Genomic DNA, 18,536 nt, shown 5'->3' with positions numbered 1-18,536 from the left:
ATCAAGGGCTGAATTTGAAAAGGGAACTATAGTCTCAACTCACACAGATCACAAAGTTGAAACCAAAGACATATTTTCAGCTTTTACATTTGGTTTCCTTGTACGTAGCCTTCCTTTGGGTAGCAACATCACATCAAGCAGAATATTTCATTAAGAGAATGAAAATTGAAAACTATATTCACTACAGTGCCATTTTTTTTAGAATAGAACTCACATATCCTGCATATGATCATGTGTTTTATTTGGCATTATCTCCTAGTGATAGACGTTTCAAGTGCAGAAAAATATTTGAGGAATTTGTCTGTGTTATTATAATAAGTTATCCCAGTTATGTTTCCCAGTACACAGTTGCACAAAGATGATCTATAATAAATCAAGGATATTTAAGTATAAATGAATATAACTCTAAAATTTGAGGCAATGCCTACTACTATGAAGCATATTTTCTTTAATACGTGAAAATATGTAACTATTTACTAATATAATTTTTGATTACATCATTTACTCAACAACATACATAAATGAACAACATAATTTAATCTCTGTGACTATCATTTAAGGTAGGTATTATTTCTACTACTTTGTGACAGTAAGTCTCAAGATATTTAAATAAAGTAGCTTTATATTGGCATAGATTTAGATAAAGTAGGTTAACTTAAATACTCAGTGCATTTAACTGTCCTCTCTGAGGACAACTCACTATTTTGCTAGGGAACTGAAAACTGTATGCAAATATGAGAAGGTAAACTAGAGCATTTCTACAAAAATTTTAGACTAAATAGGAGAACATTTTACATTATTGCAAACATCTTCATAGTACTGGAATGACCAGGAGATGATTCTGAGGCAAATTGATGCGCTATTGTGTGATATAGTTTGTGCAATGAGTGGGAGTTTGAAGGAGTTTTTAAAGGCGTTAAATGAAAAGCTTGAAATGCAATGAATATATATATATATATATATACATATATATATACATTATATATATATATATATATGTATGTATATGCCAATACATCTATGAAAATACATCTATTTACTGTTTGATTGACATTTTTCTGTGACAGAACTTGGGTCTCCAAGAAGGCACACATGACTACTGTTAATGTTGCCTGTGCACTGATAGAGCAAGGCCAGCTGAACCAGGCCATGGAAACCCTACAAAAATCTGAAAGTTTGGAGTTTTTGAAGCTTTCTGTAAGTACAATGTGGTATACACAACTTTAGACAATCTCTATATTTTCATTTGATGTTTATGAAATTATTACTTAGAAATTACTGTAGGAGTGAAAATTTTTGGATATTTATTTAGTCTTTCATTGACCACATGTCCATTTCTAATTATTTAGGTATTAAAATAGTCTTTAAGCTTTAAATTTTTTAATCTTCACCATTGAGATGGATGAAGGTATCTCAGAACATCACTATGAAGATACTGTGAGTGAATATAGATAAAATTCATAATGGATATTGCCCTAGTGAATGCTCAGTGATTACATAGCCACTTTCCTTCTATTTGTATGTTCATTTGATTATTAACACAACTGTTTTACATCTATTTATATACTTTACTCTCTGTGTGTGTATGCGTGTGAATGTCATAGAAAATAAGAGTCTTTTGAGCAGGTTATTTTGCGTACTAAATATAAGCTAAATGACTTATGACAAAATAGTATGTTAGAACATCATTCCTAGACCAGTGGACGACCAGTTAAATTCTTTATTGATCCACTGAAGATTTAAAGTATTTGACATCCTTCATGGAGGGGCATAGTACAGAAATGCATTCATAAGATGCTAACACATATTTAAATAGCATGCAAACTCTTGTATTTCTGAATATAAGCTAGAATTCCTGTAACTGAAAACAAATTAAACCTTATGGATTTTTTGAGGCTGTTTATGAAAACAGTTAATTCCCACAATTACAAAACTAAACAAATAATAAAATAATACATAAACTGGGCCTGAAAGATGACTTGGCTGTTAAAAGCTAGCTCACAACTAAAAATACAAAAAAAAAAATACATTAATAACAAAATAAAATAGCTTAGTCTAGTAAATATAAGGAATTTTTTACCATTTAAGTAATTAATATTTTAGTTTGCTCAGTTCTTTCTATGCAGAGACAATGATAATTTAAACAGATACTCATGAGGTTTATCACACACACACACACACACACACACACACACACACACACACACTGCCACTGTACTTACTTTTGGTTACAACACCTTCTAGATGGATGATGTTCGGATGATCAAACTGTCCCATGATACTTGCTTCCCCCAGAAAATCTCTGCGCTGTTTTTCAGTATAGCCTACTTTAAGAGTTTTTATAGCCACAGGTAATTCTCTTTTTCCTGGCAGTTTCAAACGTCCACTACAGACTTCACCGAATTCACCTTGTAATAAAGATAGAAAAATACCATATAAATTCATTGAGAATTCTTATTCTAATAAAATTCTAAAGTCCTGAAGCATTAAGGTTCAGATGGAAGAAAGTAAATTGGAGGTGAGATTGAACATTCCCAGTAGAATGAACAAAAGCAAATGTTACATTGGAAAATAGCCTTTGCAGGTGATCAGAAACACTTTAGAGCTTAATAGTTTCATCCATTTAACATAAACAATCCAAATGGTAACATTATAAAGAAATTAAAAAAAAAAAAACAAACCTGATCCTAATTCATTTTGTTTTTACTTCTCTCATAGTCTACCAGCACCTACTACTGACAAGAAAAAGGAAAGGGGCACTAGGCAGAGGTTAACTCAGTTATGTAAACACATAGTCAGGTTGAACTGAACAAAGCAAATACTTTCCAGTATTACAGATTCGGTGTATATATACACAACACTATATGGGCAAAGATTCTTTACCTGGTTTCTCTGCTAATAAGATAGGCATTTGCTCATTTATGAGCTACACAGAAGCTTGCATTAAAAGGTGATCAGTCGTGAACAACTTTGAGAGAAAGTAAATTACAAGAGCTTAAGAACATTCTGTGTGAGAGCAGGACATTGATGTATTACATTCTTAGTTTAAACAACAGTGAAAGGTCAGAATGTAGATGTCCTCACACCTGCTCCGATGACTCTCTCAATGGTGATGCATGAAGCTTCGATCTCCTTGGCAAATTCATGGACTGCTTGGTTGGGATCTTCATAGGTGTGCGGATCTATGTATGTTCTTACTCCTGGCAGTTTAACTGTAACAATACATGGACATTAATATAGTTGAATGGATATGCTTAGTCATCAACTTTGTTAACACTCTAGTGTGACTGAATTCTCTAACTTCTAAAAGTACTTGAGATGCAAAAGCAGGCTTTCTCCTGATTTATGATAGTTAGGTACACAGCTATTTTACTTTTATAACTTAAAAATATTCCCCAACACAGGAAGTGTGTATATACTAGCATGTCTTTGTAATCATCTTTCAAGATACTGTTCAGACTGTGAGACTCAGATCCATATTGAGAACACTTCGATGATTGCAAAGATCAAGAAAATAATGGCCTATTTGTTGGTTTGGTCTATAGGGTCATTTTTAGATACCATAGCAGATTATTAATTCTGATTTTCAAGATCATTTAAACAATTTCTAGTAGTTCTGGAATAGAAATCAAAAGGAAAACAGAACTACTTTTCACTCAGTGTCTATTACAAGAGATCCATATATCATTGAGTCCCAGGTACCAACAATCACACCAAGACTGCATTTTAAAGATGGATAGCAGACACATAGGACTGGGAAGTGGACTCCCTGCTTTTCAGCATGTTATAAACAGTCTCAGTAGAGGGACTAAAGCAAAACATATCTGTCTTCACTCATTTTTCAAATTGACTAATGTGTAACACTTATGGAAAAGTGAACACACTAAAATTCCAAGATTAAAGCCCACTTAAGGTATTTTTAAGCTTATTATTGAAACTGGGTTACATGAATTTCTTAAAAAGTGAACCTTTTCAGGTCATTTGAACCAAGGATGCTGACAGAAAGGAGTTTTACACCAGGAAATTCCCATTGTAGTCCTACCAAAAGAAGCAGCTGAGTAACATTCATTCATTAGGCCTGATGGAGTGAGTTAATGATAGATTTTGCTCACTCTTCATGGAACTTGGAATTCACCTGAGATTTTGATTTGAACTACAGTAGTATTTTAATGGTGGGCAAGCATTCTTATTTTTATGATTATAATGGAAAGATTTGTTTTTGAACTGAATAAACCTTTCAGAGGGTGCCCAAGCCCAGGAATTATAAATGCAAGAAATACTTGCTTGTTTTATACATAATAGATTTGGTCAAATATTACAAATTGCCTAACCTGAGCAGCAATCAGAATAATAATAAAGTCTCGTTTTTATTTTGCACAATTTGCTTACTGTGCCCATTATGAAAATGCATCTTTTCCTCTTCTGGATCCTGCTTTGCTTTGCTGTAGCCACACCGCCTAGAACAAAGTGAGCCACAGTTAGCCACCTTTAAAAGTGGTGAATCAATCACATCACCCATGGAGCAGCGAATGCAATTGAATTTTCTCAAACTCAGAGCCAATTTCCATACCAGTCATAAGAAATGAAAACAATTCTAATTCGGAATGTAACTCACTTTTCAAGCGGCTATTTTTGATGCTAGTCAAATCACGTTCTCTAGATTCTATTGTCTTAAGCCAGCTAAGCCTATATTTAAGGTCATTTCCTCATATATCACACACCGGCCATCTTCGTTCTCCCGTTCAGTTATTTCCAGCTCATTTGCCATTGCCTTTTCCAGTTGTAACTGCTCAACATTTTTCTCCTGAACCTTTTTGCGCACTCGCTCGCACTCCCTCTCTCGCTCTCTCTCGCGCGCTCGCTCTCTCATCCCGTTCCCACTTCTTTTTATCCTTTCTCTAGCTTCTTCAGCAGCTCTTTTCAATCATACTCAGACCATTATCTAATTCAACAGAGAACTGTCTTGTCTCTTACCTCCAGCCTTCAAATCCTAGCCTCTTGTTTTTCTTAACTAGCCAAAAATTTGCAAGGTTTTGAAAACTTCTCTTATTCCGACATCATCTGTAGGTCATAAGTGATAACTTCTAATTTGGTGATTACATATTACTTTTAATTATACTGATTGACTAACATTCTTAACCATTTTCTTTTTCTGATGCTTTTTTCTTCTCTCTTCATTTATGAATGAATGTTTTCAAAGATCCCAAGCAACGACCTCTGTTATTCTTCATTCTAGCAATCCATTTACATTCTTTTATTTTATAGCTCTGTATTAATTGCTTGGAGAATTCTTAACTTCCCAATATTCTCACTTCTTAAATATTGTTTTTATAGAGATGTTCTTGGGTCATTCACACTCAATGGACCTAACAAATAAACTTCCACTTTTTCTACCATTTTCAGTGATAACTCTACTAAGATCTTTTCCTTAAAAATTCAAGCAATATTCTTATGTTCTTTACTATGACTCAGTTGTCAAATCACAAGCTCCATACAATATGCATCCTAAGACCTAACTCCTCAGCATCTCTACCAGTTCATCATTAATGCCTTTTTATCTATTATCTGAAAGTCTGTGCTTTCAGAACATCTATCTATTCTATAACTTGTTTTCTAAAGCACATTATTCTTTTTTTTATTTTGTTTTTTATTGATAAGACCTTTATATGAAAACCAGGCTGTCTTGGAGCTCACTATGTAGTCTAGGGCAGCATCTAACTCACCTAGATCTTCCTGCCTCTGCATCCAGAGTGCTAGGATTAAAGATATGTGCCACCCCCTGCTGACCCTCCAAAGCATACTAGATACTCTTATGGCCAAAGCATATTACTTAAGTTATTATTCTATTGAATGATCTTCCTTCTGAAAGCTTTTTCTAAAATAATAAATTATTGGACATATCTTGTATCCTTTGCTAAATTTTATTTTTGTCCTACTAGGGAATATCTAAAATCTCTGTATGCTTTCATATATTTGAACTTACCTGTTCTTTTTTGAAGTATGTTCTCTCTAACAGTGTCCAAATATTGATTTTTGTTACAAATTTTGCTTTATACATATCCCCTGAAACCTCAGCTCCAGGAAGCTCTACTCTCTCAGGATGTGATTCTTACACTGTAGTGCAATACACTATTTTGGTATGCTTTTCCTTCAGCATTTGCCAGCTACTTAAATGACAGTAACTAGTATTCATTTACAAAGTTCATCAGTGGCCTAGTGTCTGATTCGGAGTTGGCATCAACATATTTTTACATAGATGAATGAAGAAATGAATGACTGGATGATGGTTTGATTGTGCCTACACAATAACAGGTATTTGGAAGATGACTATGTTGATGAATACCAAGTTGATGTGGAACATGATTAACCATATAACACTAAACAGCAAGAAAAAAATAAAAATATTTAAATTATTTTCAGTGAAACTCAAAGGAAGTGATTTTACTATTCATAAGATCCCACAACAAAATTGAATTCATTAAATATAAAGTTTCATTTATTATTGCATTAAGAAAATGCAACCAGAATGACTAAATATTTCATTACAAATTTGGTTGATGATTATTGTGTGTATAGGGGCAGTGTCAAACAGATCGTTACCAAGATTCCGCTTTGGTTTTGTATTTAGGGATGCATGTATTAAAGTGATTTACAGATTTAAATATAAACAATTCATGAGTTTTAATATAAAAACAATACAGAGTTTGCTTTGTACTTTCCTAGTGGTTATTCAAACAGATATAACAAAATGATAAGCACTGTATATTTTAACATCACCTTTTTAAAAACTATAGCTATCAATGTTGTGTTAAGGAACTGGAAATTAAATAGTATAATACACTTAATATAATTTTTGGAGAACTTAAAATAATATGATTAAAATATATTATTTTTAGCAAAGGAGAAAATATCCCAGAAATTTTGCGTATTTTGAATCTTATTACTAACATAATGTATTTCTTATTCAAGAGCCCTTAAGACATGAATCAACTCACCATGGTGAGCTGGATAGAAAAGTGTAGAAACAAATACACAAAATTGTACTGAAAAAAATGTTGTCTACTACTGATAATCTATTATATCTCACCATATCATTCCTATGTCTCTAGATATTGTGTATTTGTTTTTATCTCTAATGTAGGTGACTCAGGAGAGCAGTTACTGCTATTTCTTATCAACAGTGCTCTAAACACAATGACATAAATTTATCCTGAGATTTTGTGTTATCTAAGTAATTCTGACAAACAGTTTGTTGTAGAAATTCTAAGGAAACCTAAAAGGCTTATGCATCCTTACAGTTTACATCAGCAAACAAGCATCCATTTTTCTCTCAAAACTCCCACTTGAAAAGTAAGTAAACTAATAGCAAGCTTCCAAAACTACATACATCTTCAATAACCTTTTCCATTAAATAAGCCTTATAGATATTTAAAATGGAAATAAAACTTTAGATGTCATCTGAAAAAAGTTCTGGGAAAATGTTGGTGAGGAACAGTTAACATTTTACTACCTGGAAGTGAGAGTCAGGGGGACAGTGCAAAGGGGCTGTTTCAGACTATGGGTGTCTCTGGAGCTCTGTAACATACACGCTGCATGTAACATGAACACATAAAATTAAGTTCTGGAACCCCGAAAGCATTGTGAAAACAAGCTGCATCAAGACACAGTCGGTGAAAATGCAGCTGGCCTTAGCAGGCACTCCAATAGTGCTTTAGCCTCATTAACAAAGCTTTGCATAGAAGCATGTTCAGTCAATAGCATCTTGTCTACCTGCTCCAAATGCATAATTTTAACCAGTCAAACAGTCAATGAATATGTCACTCTGTACATAAACAGTTCCTCCTATGTTCCAAAAATATTATTTTTTCTTAAACAGAGAAGACATTCTTTATTTTCCTCATATGATTATTTTATTGTGCTTTGAAATGATTGCCCTAGAAGTATATGTAGGGATTATTTTTTACAGGAACCATCTGATTGCATATTCTGTTGTTTTCAAGAAAAAATATTTTCTTAGTATCTTTCCGTAACTGAGGTGAAATAATATTTAGTCACATTCATTAATTAGTGTTCACTAAAGCTCCCAGAGAGGTGCTTGACATATAAATATGGCCATGACCCTATGTGAATTTAGAAATCAAACCATTGGTTTCTTTATCAGTCCTAAGAATTAAGATGATATATTCTTGGTAATAGTAATACTGTTTTTGAAAAGTTGACTTTAGATTGAGATCACAAGTTGAACTTTGGAAAACCCATAATCCATGAACAGATAAACACTCTCATCTATGTAAGGATGAAGATATCAATTAATAATTTATTTCTGGGTATAAATTTAAATTTGATAATAAATTTGGGATATAAGAGTAAGGTACTCCAGAGTACCAAGCAATACACAGAGTCAATGAATTGTTAATGGTTCTCTTGTGTCTGCTGATGAAATGGTTGGTGAATGGAATAGCCAAGAAGAAAATATGAATCCTGGCTCCAAGAACAGCCTTCAAAAGACCAGAGTATCCTATTATCTTAATCTACAGTAATATATTATGAACATTTTTTTCATCAAATTAAGTAATGTTTCATGGAATACAACAGTGTAAGGAGAGGTAGTTTTGAATTCTGATTTTTTTAAAAGACTGAGACAATTTCTTTATCATTCTTCTGTTTTGAAGGTTGATTACAATGTACTTTGAACTTTGTGTCAATGCTTTTGAAAACCTGATAGTTTACAGAAGCATTAGCACTCATGTCTTACTGATAGAAACTGTCAAATACAAATACAGTCTTCTACAGCAAAGTGTCACTATGTAACAATTGCTGGCCTGAAATTTGCTATGATAACCAAATGGCCCCAAACTCACAAAGATCCACCTACCTCTTCCTCCAGGATGCTTAAATTAAAGGTCTGCCCACCACACCCATTTAAAGTATTCTTTCTTAAAACATATCTGTGTGCACCATCATACTCACTTTTTTCTGACATAATAATGACCCTAACCTTTATATAATGTTCACATTAGATAATTTTATGGTTGGAATCTTAAAAAGATGAAGGCACAGCTTTTGAGTAAAGTTTTTGACTTTTGCATTTCAAGAGTTTATTCAATTAAGTCAGGTGTTTGGGCTCATGCATTTAGTTTCAGCTCATGGGAGTATGAAATAGGAGAAACTCAATGAGTCAAGGTCACCAGGGGTACATAATTCAGTCCAGGTCAGTCTACACTTCAAAGTAAGACTATTTCACTTGTAGAGTTGGGAACATACAATGAAGAGTGTTATCCAGTCAAACATAGATGTTTTCCTTAAAAGTTCGGTTTGCTTTATAAGACAAGACAAAACAAAACAATTGAACATTGGGTTTTCAGTATATCTACTAAACACTGGATGGGTAAATTTTGATTTAAGGATAAAATTTTTCAGTAAGTGTATGGTCTGAGTATGAGCGAGTGCATGTAAATGGGTTATTGAACATTTAGGTTGTTTTACTAGAAGAATGTTGTGACTCCTATCCATATTTTTTTCACACAAATAAAAAAAAAGCAGAGATGTCAAGATCTCTGTAGATAGGGACATGTAAACTATAAATACAACTCATTGAAACTTCTCATTTATACTTCTCAGGAAAAATGCTTGTATGTGAAAAAATAATCTCTGTAACTATGGGAATGGCACAATGAATATTTTATCAGAAAAGCCTTTGCAAAACATTGTAGTTTCTGAGAATTTGTAAGTGTTTTGTTAACTTAGCTGTAATATCCTTTTGTGATTGCCAACAATAGAAAACTGAAGACTTTCATAGTTTAAATAATCTAAAGATTAATTACAGACTACGTTTACTATTGAATTAAAATTTAATTCACTTAGAATTTTAATATAATACATTTCATAAGGTATAATACACAAAGATTGGTTTCACACTTCCTCCAAGGTTTATGCAACTAAGAAACATGTAGTTAATACACGGAAGGAGGCAGTTAGGGAAAAGTTAAGATGAGGGTGCATCAAAGACTTCATAATTCATTTAAATTTAAATGTGTGAGACCCATTTCTACACACACACACACTTCACTAATCAGCAAAAATCTGTTATTCTGGCATAATTTTAAATTACTACATCGATAATAAATGTAGTAATTTAAAATGCCACCTGGCTCAGTGGCTGGTGCACTTGTTGCTCCTCCAGACAAACTGAGTTCATTTCCCAGAGCTCATTGCCTCACACATGACCATCCATACATAACACAAGCTCCATAGGATCCAGTGTTTTCCTCTGGCTTTCATGGGCACCTGCATATCCATTCACAAAGCCACATTCAGACACACACAATACAAGTAAAATAAAAATAAAAAATGGATTTTAAAAAGGCCATCAAGTAATCCTGTGTAATGCATTTAAAACTGACTTATATTAGCAATTTTGACTACAAATGAAAACAATGCACAAGTGCAAGGATTGGAACTCTAAGCTACAAAGGAAATGTCTGAATTATTTTACAATCTAGCCCCTAATGTCACACGAGTCCCTCTAACTGTAAGAATAAAGTTCTCCTGTCCATCCTATCTTAAAATATTAAAAGTATAAGCCAATTACATATTCAAATTCCTTCATTTACACATGATTAAGGTTATCCCACTTGGACACTGATTCTTAAAAATGTACTTTTTTATTTTTACTTCAGTGGTATCAAATAGGAACATCACTTCAAATAGAAGAAATAATTCAATTCCATTTATAATTACACTGTATTTTCTCATCAATGTCACATGTATCCATGATAATTATGATGATAGAAGACTGTGGTCACAGTATGGACATTCCATGGATCTGGGAGACAGAGGAGGTGATTTTACTTGGACAGAAGTAGCATTATACTTCCACGCATGATATGGATTTCATTGAATGGAACAACAAAAACAGTGACATGTTAAATGTGACAGATGCTGTACTCCTTGGAATTCCTACTTCAAATCAGAACCACTGGTAAGCCCTGTAGAAGAAGCACAGATCTTGACGGATACACTCTGCTAGGCTCACAGTAGTGTATTTAAAATGGCCTGTTGACAAATTACTGAGGAGGGTCTCTTGGGAATGAAGTCCATGTACTCTTCTTAACTTTGGAGCGTAACTGGTTCACTAACTGGCAAGATAAACACAGATGGAGAGAGCAAAGGAATGCTGGGGGTAGTACACAGAGGTGGACATCACACGGGAGAGAAGCAGGAGGGAACACTAACCATATTAGGCTTGGATGGGCAACAGCGCACAGGGAAGAAGCCCTTCCACAGCCGCATTCGCAGCAACTGAAAAGCAAACAAGAGAACCCAAGATAAGGAAGCGATCCCTCTCCCTCAGAGCAGCATGAAGACACTGGCCTCCTCTCATGTGTCTGTTTAACTTTCCAAGACATAAATTCTTACATGTATGCAATCAAATTTTTCTCATAGTGTCATTTTCAACTTAAGACATCTCTCGAATTAAGGAAGACAGTGCTGTTCTAATGTAGCTATTTTTAATTTACTTAAAATTATTATTCAGTAGGAAACATAATGAGTCAATATATTTGAAGTCATTGCATTCAATTAATAGAACATGCAAATTAGATAAGAAAATTTAAATAATTTTATGAATTCCCACAAAGTTGTATTTTGAAGACGTAAGTAGTTATTTAATGACAGATTTTGTAGGTAGCCTCAAGTTTAGAGTGAGAACAACTAACCAATACTTATGCCAATGAAATTACTGATCATAGACTATTGAAAATGTCATGCTAGGTAACTTTAAAATAACTTTTGGAAGACCATCAATTTTAATTTCCATTTTTTGGATGTTGAAAATTCACTAACTGTATAATTTCAGATTATAGCTATATAAAAATAAATTATAGATAATACATACATTGCTGGGATATTGCAACACTCAAAATTACTTTTATTTTTCCAAATGCTGATAAAAATTATCCAGAAATATGAAGTAAATTATTTAATAAAATGCATTTTATTGGTAGAAACCATGTAAACTCATGGCAGAATGCAGCAAAGAAGTGATTTAGTGCTTCAATGCACTCTCTTCCATTTACTTTTATGAACAACATTTAAAGTAATTTCTGGAAAACAGTAATGGAATTTGGTAATGATATCATACACCAGCCAGTCCAGGTTTACAATTAAAATCTTTCTGTTTTGAATCTTAACTTGAAATGTGTCTACTGCATGTTATATGAAATTTAGAATGACAATCTCCAATATATTTCCAAATGCCTATGAAGACAGATAAACATGTCTAAAAACAATACCGATGGATTTTTCAAACAATAATATTCAGGTCTGTATGTTTTATTTCCTTCTCCTTTTTCCTTCTTTTTCTCTCTCAAAGCATCATGATACATTCATTTCAAGTATTGATAAGTGTCTGAGTATTTGGTTATCATTTGGTAAGGAAAATGATACTATAACATTTCTTTTAAATGCAAATATCCATGACTATATATTTTTATAATTAATTAAAGTTATATATACATAAAATCATAGTTATATAGAAAAATTAAAGTCCTTCACTCTTTGGACAGATTTTAAAATGTCTTTGTATTTGTAGCAATGTTCTGAGATCGCTTCATCCCATCTCAATGATGAGCTAACTAAGGTGCTGGGTGTCTATGTTATTCCTAAGCAAATACTAGTTCATGGGGGATCCAAAATTCAAGTCATGTCGGTGGATCCACTGTTTCTGTTCTTGGGTAGCATGTCTCACAGTCTTCCAGACAGTGCAATGGTTAGAACGGTTCCTGCCATGTGTCAGCACTCAAATTACAGGTACAAGAACACTGCTCCATGGCCCATGCCATCTTATCACTCTTGCATCAAGAACAGTTTTACTGAAAACCGTGATGTTTGCTTGGGTATGGCTCTTTTTTTTTTGATACGGCTAATGCACACCAGGGTGTGATAAAGACTTATACTACAAAGTGAAACAATAGTGTTTGGTCTTGTAATTTTTTTTTTGTTTGTTTTTTAGAATGTTAGTTTCTTAAGATGAAGACAATTCTTCAATTTTGCTGCTTTTGCATTCAAAATTTAAATGTAGTGACTAACAATATTTTCCTAAAATTGTTGTTAACAATACAATTACCATATTTACTTATGTCTGCTAGCATTATGTGCATATGCATTAATTGTACATAAGAAATACAACTCAACAAATAAAATTAAACAGCAATTAAATGAGGCAAAGGTATCCAGTCAATTTTAGTGGACAAATGACAATGTCATTTCACCCTAATATACTATTATCTCCATGAAAAAGGCTTATAAACACACTGAGAATTGTGCTTAAGGATGCTCCACCAGCCGACTGTGAGTGGACATTATCTATCAGAATTCTAACAACAACAACAAAGTCACGATCCTAACAATAATAGAAAAGTTTTATTCAGTGCTCTTAGGTATAAAAACTATCAGTATTATATCTTATGAGTTAGAATGCATGCCTCTCTTTTCTCCTCTCTTTCTTCTACCCCTATAGAATACACTATAATTAAAAAAAAGAATCTATGAATTGTATTCCTGAAGACAATAATTCCCTCAATCCATCATTAAATTTTTACTTTTTTGATACTTTTATTAAAAGTCACAGAAAACTCTATACAGTTTTTTTGAATCATTGCTTTAGATATTTTACCTACTGTCTGACTTGTTTTAAGATGGAGAAATAGATTGATAGATAACTAAGTTATCTTCTATGGGTCTGGGTTGACAGCTATGAAACAATGATAATAATGTGTCCTATTTTCAGGGTTTTTTTTCAAAATAGAGTGAGAAGATATATAAATATGACTTTGATACACTGTGACTCCATTAGAGCAAAGTAGATGTAGTTATATTTAACAACATCATAATCAATGGAAGATAGATCCTTTTATCAAAGAGTAATTCATTATTTTCATGATCCACACATTATTTCCATATGAAATGTCCCCATTATAATATAATTAAATATTTAACTACATGCAGATAGATGTAGAGAATGGTCAGTATAATTTTTTTATAATTTTCACTAAATACATTTTCTCAGGATATAGTGATGAAAGCCTTTGTAGTATGATATTATTTTAAATGGTGCTACTTTTGATTATATTGCATTTGTTTAACTGTGAAGCTGTGTTACTGTGCCTATGTAAAACATCTAATGGTTTAAAAATTACTGACCAATAGCAAGGTGGGAGAAAGGAAAGGCGGGGCTGGCAGACAGAGAATATACAGAGGGAGAAATCTGGGAGGAGATTGAAGATATAGGAGCCAGAGAAGGTGGAGGGCTCCAGGAGCCAGTCACCCAGCTATACAGCAAGCCTTGGAGTAAGAGTAAGATTTACGAAAGTTAGAGAATGGGAAAAGCCCAGAGACAAAAGATAGATGAGTTAATTTAGGTTAAGAAAAGCTGGCTAGAAACTAAGCCAAGGTAAGGCTTAGTTTTAATTATAATTAAAAAGAACCTCCATGTGTGATATTTGGGAGCTGGGTGGCGGGTCTGTGGTGGTATTGTGTTACCCAAAATATTGTGCTCCCTGATACATTTATCTGGGGTCAGAGAACAGACAGCCACCAGATACAGAGCCAAAATTGGTGGCTAGAAAATGGGTCAGAGCAAGCCATAGCAGAAACTGGGTGGTCGTCGTGCACACCTTTAATCCCAGCACTTGGGAGGCAGAGCTAGGTGGATCTCTGTGTGTTCAAGGACAGAGCCAGCATGGAGACACATGCCTTTAATCCCAGAAAGCGAGCCTTTAATCCCAGGGAGTGATGGCAGAAAGGGAAAGATATATAAGGCATGAAGAACAGAAACTAGAGCATTTGGCTGGTTAAGCTTATAGGCTTTGGGGCAGCACAGTTCAGCTGAGAGCCATTCTGGATAAGCACTCAGAGGCTTCCAGCCTAAGGAAACAGGATCAACTGAGGAACTAGCAAGCTGAGGTAGCTGTGGCTTGTTCTGCTTCTCTGATCTTCCAGCAGCCACCCCAATAACTGGCCTCAGGTTTGTTCTTATTAATAAGACCTGTAAAGATTCCTGCTACATGGGTCCCCCCAAAAAGAGTAAAACCCCAACAATACGCCTTCTTGTACACACATTATTAAAAAAAACAAAACTGAGGTTTTGTTTCTCTGCATATTTGAAGTATATAGATAACTCCATAAACTAGTCTCTTAAAATAAATTTATAGGCGTTTGTCACAAGGACACAATACCACCAGGTGGTATATAAACATGTTGTTTTTTTTTTTTTTTTTATCCAATAAATAGTCCAGAAAATGCAGTTTGAAATTCAGGCCTTTAAGATAATTTAGAAATTGAAAGTCAAATGTGCTAGAAATAGCAGCCAATAAAATTTCTGAGAGCAATGGTTGAGCATAGGGACATCTGCATTCCTGGCAGCTCTTAGCACCTGGAACTCTACAAGTAACTACTGGCAGCTATAGCGAGATGATAACTAGCTACGTTTCAAATCATTTAGCTATTTCACGCTTTCAATTCAAAAGTGGTTTTGTTTTAATAAGATATTTTCTATTTGTCCTTGGGAAAATTTACATTTGATAACAGAATTTCCTATACATATATATACGGTGTGTGTGTGTGTGTGTGTGTGTGTGTGTGTGTGTGTGTGTGTGTCAGAGAGAGAGAGAGAGAGAGAGAAATCATGTACACCTGTGTCAGTGTGAGCAAGATAATCTCGCTTCTATAGAAGCAGCTGATTAGACCTCAAGGGAACAGATCCTCAAAATACTACATCAGAAAAACAAGACTTAAAGTTGTGAATGCATAACAACTTAAATTCAAAAGTAAGAGGTTATAAGAAAATCAATTATAATGCACCAGATAAAAGACAAAGACAGCAAAAGAGCCAAGTTCAAAAAACAATTGCTTGGACAGAAATTGTTTTCACTTTATTAGTAAAATAAAAAGGCTAAATCATTTACTCTTCACAAATGAATCCACAGTGAATAACAGTACTTCATCCTGGAGCAAAGAGAGAGAATCTAGTGTATTTATCAGATAGATGACACTTTCCTTACTCTTAGTACAGTACACATTTTTAATTTTCATTCATATGAGATAATAAACTAGAAAGCCACTCTCAGGTTAATCTGGTGACCAAGCATGTCTGGCAGCCTTGGTATTTGGATCCTACACATTGGATAAAAACAGTCCTTTGCATTCAGAATGTCTGCACCACTATTGTAAGATATAGCAAGTATCTGAGAATCCTTTTCAAAGATGGGCCTTATAACTTGTTAGGACATTAAGAGGTCAACAATATTAACCACTTTAATCACTACTATACTGGATGCAAGTCTCCCCATTTCCCAATTTGTTGTTTAAATCTTTGTACCACATTCCTTCCCTCATTCTGATTTCCTTGACCTCCTCTGAAATTTAAGAAATTTCATGAAAACTTCTGTAAGGAGCTCTCTTTGTGTTCAGCACTGTCTAAAAAGAAATCATAGAGAACACCAAAACAAATTTACATAGCGTAGTCTGTAGTGTAATCAAACATATTTAGTTTTGTTGTAAAATGTTAATAGTTTGTTTCTATTGCTGTGATGAATCATCAGTCAAAACTAATTTATTGAGGAAAGGGTTTATTTCTGAGTCTACAGTCCATTATTAAGGGAACTCATGGCAGGAACTAAGGCAGGAGGAAGTTGGAGGTAGGAACTGAAGTAAAATCCATAGAGGAACTCTTGCTGGTTTTCTTCTTATGGCTTGTTTACCTTGTTTTCTGATAGAACTCAGTAGTAATACTCTAGGCACTGTACCACCTATAGGGGCTGGATCCTCCCACATCAATCATCAGTCAATAACATGCCACATAAATCCCACAAGCCAACCTGATAAAGACCATACCTTAATCTATGTTCCCTCCTCCCAGGCTGTGTAAAGTTGACAAAAATTAAACAGCATAGAACTTCTTAAGCATACTCAGCATTACATGCTCTATTATATTATTCAGATGTGTGTATAATAGAGATGATATTATGTAAGCTGAGGGAAAATGATTTATACACATTTCAAAATGGTGAAGCCACAAATCTGTCTTAAAGAGAAATTTGCCACACAGCTGTCACCCACAGTCAGAGGGCCTTATTCAGTCCCATGCATGTTCCTCTTGACCTTCCTCAGCTTAGTATGCCAGACTTTGTTGACTCCCCAAGGGAGGTATTACCCTCTCTGAGGAGTGGATGTGAGGTGGGATGGAGAAATATAGGGGGAGGGGAGAAGGGGAAGGAGAGGGAACTGGGAGTAGAATGTAAAATGAAAAAAAAAAAACCTTTTTAAAATAAATAAAAATAAAACACTGAAAGAAATTTGCAAATACAAACAATGGGAAATGAAAACAAAAACAACTCAATTTATTACATTGAAAATAATTATTTGAACCTAGGACTTTTAATGCAAACTACAGGAAAGCTTTAAAAAAAACCAAGCATTTAAGGAGAAAGGACTTTACACTACACTTAAATCCCTTTATTTCTGTTCTTGCAAGCTGTACATAAATAATGAGTCCCACAGTTATTTCATTTAATCACTCTAATGAACCAGAAAGCATTAAGCATTAAGATAGGAGGAGATCCTCTGTGGATTCTACAAAGGAAGACCAACAATAAGAATGGAAAATTTCATTGAACATCCTGTATATATTTCTTTTATTTAAGAATGTATTAGATAGATCCTGAACTATGCCCTGGATACAGGGGGCTGGGGCTTGGATCTACTTCAGCTAAATGTACCAGTGCTGTGGGATGGTCTGTATGTCAAATGTGTTGCTCTGATTGGTTAAAATAAATAAAGTGCTGATTGGCCAGTAGCCAGGCAGGAAGGATAGGGTAGGCGGGACAAGGAAGAGGAGAATGCTGGGAAGTGAAGGCTGGGGCAGAGAGATGCTGCCAGCCACCACCATGACAAGAAAGATGTAAGGTACTGGTAAGCCACAAGCAACATGGTAACTTATACATTAATAGAAATGGGTTAATTTAAGCTAGAAGAAGCAGATAACAAGAAGCCTGCCACGGCCATACAGTTTGTAAACAATATAAGTCTCTGTGTGCTTTCTTGGTTGGGTCTGAGCGACTGTGGGACTGGCGGGTAAGAGAGATTAGTCCTGACTGTGGGCCAGTTAGGAAAAACCCAGCTACATACCAGGCTTTGCTGACTCCTCATGGGAGGTTTTTGAAGGAAGGGATGAGGGGTGGACTGGAGGGAAGGCTTGGGGAGGGAGAGGGAGCCAGAGAAGGGATGAGAGTGGCATCTGTGGTTGGTATGTAAAATGAATAAAAAGATTTTTACATATAAAAAGAATATATTTGAACTGCAGTGAATATCATAAAATATCTTGTCAATATTTCCCATCGTGGCAGAGAAGTCATTATCACTATAGGCAAGCATTGACTGAGAATCTGTTGTTCACTTTTCCAATACAAAAATTATGGCAAAACAATTTACTTCTTACACATACTATATTGTTTCTGATCATAGCTATAGATTATAGA

At 34.3% G+C, this 18,536-nt stretch overlaps 1 protein-coding gene across 7 annotated transcripts in view; it reads right to left on the bottom strand.

Moving 5' to 3' along the window:
• The window catches only part of Epha5 (EPH receptor A5), a 346,534-nt gene that overhangs the window by 40,895 nt on the left and 287,103 nt on the right, over positions 1-18,536 (bottom strand). For 5 of the 7 annotated variants that reach the window (XM_036200459.1, XM_036200460.1, XM_036200463.1 and 2 more), the window contains 4 exons: positions 11,236-11,301; positions 4,390-4,457; positions 3,087-3,212; positions 2,223-2,408 (listed from right to left, as the gene is read on the bottom strand). In XM_036200459.1, coding sequence (XP_036056352.1) covers positions 2,223-2,408; positions 3,087-3,212; positions 4,390-4,457; positions 11,236-11,301 — 446 coding nt within the window. The remainder of the gene's footprint in view (positions 1-2,222; positions 2,409-3,086; positions 3,213-4,389; positions 4,458-11,235; positions 11,302-18,536) is intronic. The other 2 variants (XM_036200461.1, XM_036200462.1) reach the window with 1 other exon arrangement.

This window comes from Onychomys torridus, chromosome 10 (assembly GCF_903995425.1).
Source record: "Onychomys torridus chromosome 10, mOncTor1.1, whole genome shotgun sequence".
Classification (NCBI taxonomy): domain Eukaryota; kingdom Metazoa; phylum Chordata; class Mammalia; order Rodentia; family Cricetidae; genus Onychomys; species Onychomys torridus.
This window is presented reverse-complemented; position numbering and strand designations above follow the sequence as displayed.